Here is an 8,135-nt window from a genome sequence, read left to right on the forward strand (position 1 = left end):
CTAGTGACACTACAATTGGGAGCCGAAGTGTTGAGAGATTTGCATCAAATAGAAGAAAGGCACCATGCATACAAGCTCTTTAGTTTAACAAATAAAACAACAAATTATAAAATGATAATAAAAATCTATAAACCCTGATGTACATGCAACCTTAAACAAAAGGCATACTGCTGTATCAGAAAACCCATCGTTCACCTAATTTTCAACTTTTAAACTCACAATGGCCAGTTTGCTTGTAAACCAAGTTCCGAATCTAATAATAAAAGTAAAACAAAATAAAAAAGTTAAAGAATCCCCATACTATATTAAATATCAAAGCTTATATTTCAATACAAGCATACAATAGAAGTCTAGGCTATAATCTTAACTGTAAAACAAAGGAAACCCATCAATAACATCACTCATAAAAATTATATGTAAAACATTTTGGGTTTTAATGCTAATCACTTATTAATCATGGGTTTTTGTGGAAATTTGTTATAAGTCTTTTCAACTTAGAAGACTTGTTAAGGGGAATTCTTAAAGTTCACTTCATAACTAGCTAGAATTCTTGGTCTATAAATGGGAAAGATGTCAGCATGGTTTTTCAATATCTTTAAACGTCACAAGAATCCCAACTGTTCAAAGGTAATAAATATAGTTAAGTTTTTTTCTAGCAAAAATTTGATGTTTATTAGTACATTGTTTGACAGAAAATATTGAAAGAAGGTATGGAGAATTTATCAATGGAAGTCCCAACCCCATCAATGATCAATGGCAATGATAGTTTTTACTCTCAGGTTTGTGTTCTTTTAATTGACAACTTTTAGAATTTGTGTTTAATTGGTTTGTGATATCTAGAGTCCATATGCATGTTTGACATTGAAACTGAAAGATATATTTAAAGAGTTATATAACAGTGTCAATAATCAGATTTTTATTTTGTGCATGGGGAACTAACTGCTAGTGTTATTGGAATATATACATCTTGAGTTTGGTTCTCACTTATAATGAATCACCAACATTCTCCATTTAATATTCTTTATGATAGTAATATTTTTTATTTGTTATCAAATTCTCATTGAAAGGTTTCCACGCAACATATGTAATCTAGAAGTGACAAATTGATCTTGACTTACAACGTCAACAGTTTCTCTTCTTTAATCAAGAAGGTGGAGTATAAGGAACTACTTTTAGATGTACACAAGTTGGTATGAATGTAATATATCAAGAAGAAAATCAATGTTCAATATTTCAATGACTATATGTGTTAGTAGAATAAGTACTTTTATTTTTTTATTACTAGCAAACTATATATCCTACTAATATTCCTAAACTATACTGCCTAGAATTAAACCTAGTACTTTTTGAATAAAAATACGTATACGTACCCCACCCCACAAATGTGTGGAGTAAGTCTCAAACCCGGGAGACTAAGACCTTAAATACTAACAGGCCATCCAAACAATTGGCAAAATAAGTATGTATTTTAATTTTAAGAAAATAGTGATGGTAAAATGTAACTACAAATATTGGGATTCAAGTTATAGAGATTATGGAGGTGACCATCAGTTTAGGTGGTGGGCAGTAGTTGCTTTGGAAACCATTTATCAAAAGTATTTCACCCTTGAGGTGTAGTAAAATCACCTAAGGTGTATTTTAATTGTTTACAATCTCTTGAATCTATTTATTCTGTTAATGTAGTACCGATAATCGTTGTAATCATTCTTAACAATTAAGTAACAATTATTTTGAAAAAGTAACACCCAATGTCTTATTCCATAGATAATCAGACCCGATTCTGTCTTTGACTGAATATGAGGGAGGTGAGATATAGACAATCTTACCTCTAGTTAAGGTTGAGAGGTTGCTTCCCAAAAAGGACCTCTGGCACTCAAGGAGTTAGAATTGAACTTTCGACCTCTGTCTCTAGTGGCAAGGGTTTTTACTTCTTTTTTTTTTTTCTTTAACTCTAAAAGCTGGACAAACTTAGTCTGACAGTAGATCACTCATATACAAAGTTTATCAACATGTAGAATTGTTAAGTATTTTCAAGCTACCCTTGTGATTGAATTTATATGATAAGTTTTTTTTTTAATTGTCGAGGCTCTTTCCATGACAGTATATCTCATGATTTGCTTACTTCTTTCGACATATTATATAAATAGCAAAAATGATATTACTTTAATGGTTTCACTTATAATGCTGAGTTACAGAAACCAAATGACATGAACAGCGAAAAGAGTAGCCATATATCTAACATCATAGATAACCACAACTTCTCGAAAGGTTTGCATTCATGGCATGCAAACTGCTGTGATGCCTTTCTGGTTTCTCCTACAGTGGAAGAACACTCACTAAAATGTTGCAAAGGGCATGTTGTTGTTACAAATAGAACCCAAAATTGGCAAGGCTTAGAACAGGACATAACAAACAAAGTTTCATCAGGTTCCACTTACAAGGTTATTGCCCGTGTTGGAGTTTCTGGGACGTGTCTCCACGGTAATGCTGAAGTCATTGCTACCCTTAAATTTGAACACCAAAACTCGGCTACCAAGTATTTGAACATCACAAGGTATACGTTTCCCTTCTTGTTCATTTTTTATGTTATTTATTTCTTTCTTTTGTGGATGAAAATGTTGGTGAACCCGGTCCATATGAACTGAATGGGCTTTGCTGGGTTTCAGTCAAATACACACATTTGTCATTCCATAAAATGTATACCAGAAAGTGTATGCATTAAAAAAATTAAGTTATACATTTCTCTTTTCATTCATTATTAAGTATTCTATTCTTCTTTTGTTTGTGGATGAACAAGTTGGCTAACCTGGTTCAAATGAGTTTGAACTGAAATGGGTCAGTTTCTAGTAAGTGCTGTAATGGGCTTTATCTAAGTTGTAGTCAACTACACAAATGTTGATTCAATAAAGTATATCAGGAAGTTCTATGCTATAAAAATAGTCTTTTCGACAACTTTTAACCTTTTTAATTTATTCGATTATATGGTATGTTTAAGATTAAAAAAAGTAATTCTAATAATGACGTATTCATAAGTGAAATTGGTGAGGTTAACACCCCTATTCATTGATGTAGAACTGCTATCTCTAAAGATAAATGGGAGAACTTGGAAGGTACATTTGTGTTGACGGAGAAGCCTGACCGTGTGGTGTTTTACTTGGAAGGTCCGGCCCCAGGAGTAAACATTCTAATTGATTCAGTGTCTATGTTTTGTCATGTAAGTGGGCCATAACCGATACACTAACTTATACTCCCCTTTATACCGACAAACTTTCTACTTGAAATTCATCCCACAATCTTCTGTTGTATAGGGTAAACTTGCACCATGTTGTTATACGGACGAAGGGAACATCATATTGAACCCTGAATTTGAAGATGGTGTTAGTAACTGGAGTGGAAGGGGATGCAAAATTCTGGTACACGACTCAATGGGTGATGGAAAGATTCTTCCCAAATCTGGCAAGTTCTTTGCGTCCACTGCAGAGCGCACACAAAGTTGGAACGGGATACAACAAGATATTACTGGAAAAGTTCAGAGAAAACTTGCATACGAAATTACTGCTTTTGTTAGAATCTATGGGAATAACGTTAGTAGCTCAAGTGTTAGAGCTACATTATGGGTCCAAACCCCGGATTCTCGTGAACAATACATAAGCATTGCTAAGTTCGTTTCTTTCCCTGATCTTTATTGCTTATCATGCATTGCGCTTTCATATGTGCAATAGAAGAGTTGGGTAACAGAGTAGGTGAAATTGGCTAAATTATGGCATGTGTCAAAACAAATCCACCTGGGTCAACCCACGACACTATTTCTCAAACTCTAAGTTTTTTATGACTAGTTAGTGTGTCAAATATGATTATGAAAATTGATTAATAAGTTATCATACCACCATTTGAATAAAGTTCTTATGAGGTTTTATTTATGTTTTTAAAAAATTAATCTTGGGCACCATTTGAGCCGTTGCACTTAAATTATCCAAGTTAACGCTTAAAGATACCCTGAACCAATCTGTTCATAAGAAAAGGGGTTGATATTTAAACAGTCTGCATTTTACTTTCGCTAATGTACCTCTGTTTCTTTTGCATGAAGCACACAAGCAACAGATTCAGACTGGGTACAAATGCAGGGAATGTTTCTTTTAAACGGTTTGCAGTCAAAGGTCGTGATTTATCTTGAAGGTCCACCTTCTGGCACTGATATTCTTCTTGATGGCTTAATCCTTAAACATGCTGAGAAAGTACCTCCATCTCCTCCACCTATCATTGAGGTTGTTAATTAATCCTTGAACTTTCTTTTTCTATATCCTTCTATGTCATGTCTACGAAGCAAAGCTATATAACTAGAAGCTACTTCTCAAGCTTAACATTATGCAAAGTTAGAGTAAATAGCTTTACTTTCAGACAATTAAGTTTTAACCTTACATGGTTTTGTTCATTTCAAGGTTTATAACCGATGTTATGTTTTTGTTTATATAATTTTCTGGTTACAGAATCCAGACTATGGAGTTAACATTATCACAAATAGTAATCTTAATGATGGAACAAACGGATTCTTCCCTCTTGGTAATTGTGTATTAAATGTTGTGACTGGCTCACCACACATACTTCCACCAGCTGCAAGAGACACCCTCGGACCCCACCAACCATTAAGTGGACGTTGCATACATACAACTAACCGCACACAGACCTGGATGGGTCCGGCCCAGATGATCACAGACAAAGTAAAACTCTTTGTAACTTACCAAGTATCAGCTTGGGTTAGACTTGGCCCTGGAGCCACTGGTGCACAGAATGTAAATGTGGCTCTTGGGGTAGACAGCCAATGGATCAACGGTGGTCAGGTTGAGATCAATGATGCTTATCGTTGGCACGAAATTTGTGGGTCTTTTAGAATTGAAAATCAACCTGCTAAAGTTATGGTTTATATTCAAGGACCAGCTGCTGGAATTAGTTTTATGGTGGCTGGACTTCAGATCTTTGCCGTGGACAGGAAGGAGAGATTTAGGCATTTAAACCGACAAGCGGATAAGGTAATTAAATTATTGGCTTAATTTAGTTTGATTTTCTTTTGATCTGGTTTTCGTAAGCTGAGAATACTTGAAATGTATCGGTTTTGACCCATTTACTTGTAAACAGGTCGATTTAAGTTACATTTGAAACCAAAACTTGCCTAACGTACTTTTTATTGTATTCTTGATCTACAGATTCGTAAAAGAGATGTCACATTGAAATTATCTGTCCCAAAGTCGATCAATATGCCTGTGAAAATGGTAATAGTAAAACAAACTCAAAACAGTTTTCCTATAGGATCGTGCATTAGCCGCTCAAACATTGATAATGAAGACTTCGTGGCGTTTTTGGTGAAAAATTTTGACTGGGCCGTTTTTGGAAACGAGCTCAAATGGTACTGGACTGAATCACAGAAAGGGAACTTAAACTACAAAGACGCTGATGACCTTTTAAAATTATGTGACGATAACAACATAGCGGCTCGTGGGCATTGCATCTTTTGGGATGTAGACAACACGGTTCAAGATTGGGTGAAGAACCTTAGTAAAACCGATCTAGCAACAGCTGTCCAAAACCGAATGACTAGCTTATTAAACCGATACAAAGGTAAGTTCAAACATTATGACGTGAACAATGAAATGCTACATGGTTCATTTTACCCCAGCCGCTTAGGTCCAGATACACGAGCCAACATGTTCAAAACCGCAAACCAGTTAGACCCGTCAGCCACATTGTTTGTGAACGATTACCATATTGAAGACGGGTGTGATACAAGATCCACACCCGAGAAATACGTATCTCAAATTCTTGATTTGCAACAACAAGGTGCCCCCGTTGGGGGCATTGGGATCCAAGGGCATATTGATAGTCCAGTGGGTCCCATTGTTTGTTCAGCTCTTGACAAACTGGGAGTTCTTGGACTCCCAATTTGGTTCACTGAGCTGGACGTTTCTTCAGTCAATGAATACGTTAGAGCCGATGACTTGGAAGTTATGCTTCGTGAAGCGTTTGCTCATCCGGCTGTTGAAGGTATAATGTTATGGGGATTTTGGGAGTTGTTTATGAGTCGCGAAAATTCTCACTTGGTGAATGCAGAAGGAGATATTAATGAAACCGGAAAGCGGTTTCTTGAGCTTAAGAAAGAGTGGCTGTCTCATGCTCATGGACATGTTGATGATTCAGGTGAGTTCAAGTTTCGTGGCTTCCCGGGCACATATGAGGTTGTTGTGCTTAAAGATTCGAAGAAAACTGTCAAGAAATTTGAAGTCGAAAAGGGTGATATTCCTTTGGTTGTGTCTATTGATGTGTAAGTGATTGATATAAATCACATACGAAAGAAAATATGTTGGTGTTGTGGAATAGTGTGCTTTTGGTGATTCAAGTGTAAGGTTTCCGTGTCGAAATTTATTTGTTAAAAAGAAAAGAAATAATTATGTTATTGTAATTTGCACATTCTAAGAAAGAAAATACAAAGTAATCCCCATCTAATCTTATTAAAAGTCTTGATTAGAGCAATAGTGCCATTATTGTATCAGGCACGATCAATGAACCTCTATCACATCTCGTAATAAGATACGTAATCAAATGTAGCTACCTAGCTAGCTGTTTGTAGTCGAGTTTAAAATTATTCGAAGCTGATCATGATAAATTCGATTTCTGGCCGGCTAGTGGATAGACTCTAGATTATCAAAATACTCAGAGTTCCATGTCAAGCTTGAAAACCTTATTTACATTGCGAACATTATGGAGCATCAATCTGATCTGGGCAGGGCTACTCAAATATCTTATATCTTTTTTTTTTTTCATGATAAAAAAGGATCCCAAAAGAAACTCTCTTTAAAAGTTTGATACGTGGTAGCTGAAACCTTTATTTCTAAAACAGAAAGGTAATATATGCTTGTCAAGATACTCTAATTCATGTTTCCCTCTTTCTTCATCATTTTTCTTCTTTGTTAATTCTTTGAGCGGACCTTCTAAGATTTTGCAAGCTTCTTCATCTTTATCGATGGATAGATTGACGAATAGATTTGATTTAAAGTCATTCCAGCTACTGTATATTTTCAATTCAATTTAGGTTTTTTTTTTCAATTTTTCTTTATTATGAATTTGGGGATTATTTTTGGGGGGAAATCAATTATTATTTTTGTTATTGTGAACCGATTACTTACAAATTTAATTATTTTAGATTTGTTCATGATAACTATCAATCAAGAAGGTTATTTCATTTGTTCCTTTTTAGATTCTATTGGCTAGACAACATAAGTGATTGTTTTTGCCTTTTTGTATTCTACATATAGGTTATACATTTAACTATTATCAATCGACAAATGAAGTGAGTTAAAAAGGAATATTTGGGTTTTTTTTGTGCTGTACTAATGCAATTTTTTATTTGGATTTGGTATACCATATTGCTAACAACAATCAAGGTTGTAAAACTCTCCCGAGTCGGCTGGATACCCAAAATAAACTCCTGACTTCTCATCTCGCCGAGTCGAGTTCTCTTACCTCGATACGGACAAAATGATGATGAAGCGTAACTAATCTTACGTTTAATTTTTAAGTTTTGAATTATTATGTTACCTTTTTTAAACAATTATGTTAAAATTTGATGTTTGGAAGATATTTTTAAAGTTTTATTACATATAATTTCAAAAATACTTATGTTTGTATATAAAATTGCAATCCGAGTTCTCCCCGAGTCGAGTCCGAGTCTCCAAAAACTCCCAACTCCCCCTTTTACTGAGTCGAGTCTAAGTCACGAGTTCTCCAACCTTGGTTCCAGTGTTGGCTTGTATGGATGGATTTAAAAAAGGTTAGAATTAATTCACGAGTGATAGTTTATATGAATAGCAACTGTTTGACTGATTTTTTCAGTAATGCTCCAGTGAAGTGAGTTAAATTTTATATAAATAGGATAGTTTTAACAAATTATATCCAGTGAAGGGTTTTAGAATGTTGATTTTTCCTGTATATTTTATATGTAATGTGACCATGAAATCCATCAGTTCATGTTTTAATCCGATCACACTAAGCAACTTAATCAATGGAACTATAAATATATATTTTTTAAAACCCAATAATGCTTAATCAATAATGCTGACACTAATATCCTTCAAGGTTTAACTAAA

General features: G+C 34.6%; 1 protein-coding gene across 1 annotated transcript; it reads left to right on the forward strand.

Annotated features, from left to right (window-relative positions):
• The first annotated feature begins 561 nt into the window (after positions 1 to 561).
• On the forward strand, positions 562 to 6,451 carry LOC122589409 (endo-1,4-beta-xylanase 1-like). The gene is made up of 8 exons (XM_043761703.1): positions 562 to 627; positions 693 to 779; positions 2,196 to 2,554; positions 3,073 to 3,214; positions 3,309 to 3,661; positions 4,088 to 4,265; positions 4,488 to 5,027; positions 5,202 to 6,451. The coding sequence occupies exons 1-8, from the start codon at positions 562 to 564 to the stop codon at positions 6,315 to 6,317; spliced, it is 2,841 nt and encodes a 946-aa protein (XP_043617638.1). The 3' UTR covers positions 6,318 to 6,451.
• The last annotated feature ends 1,684 nt before the right edge of the window (positions 6,452 to 8,135 follow it).

Source organism: Erigeron canadensis, chromosome 2, assembly GCF_010389155.1.
Source record: "Erigeron canadensis isolate Cc75 chromosome 2, C_canadensis_v1, whole genome shotgun sequence".
Classification (NCBI taxonomy): Eukaryota; Viridiplantae; Streptophyta; class Magnoliopsida; order Asterales; family Asteraceae; genus Erigeron; species Erigeron canadensis.

Bases quoted from the DNA above. Each gene is read 5' to 3' on its own strand.
- LOC122589409 (XM_043761703.1), top strand. From the start codon at position 562: ATGGGAAAGATGTCAGCATGGTTTTTCAATATCTTTAAACGTCACAAG. The intron at 780-2,195 runs GTTTGTGTTCTT...GCTGAGTTACAG, and splicing joins ATGATAGTTTTTACTCTCAG to AAACCAAATGACATGAACAG. The intron at 2,555-3,072 runs GTATACGTTTCC...TCATTGATGTAG, and splicing joins AAGTATTTGAACATCACAAG to AACTGCTATCTCTAAAGATA.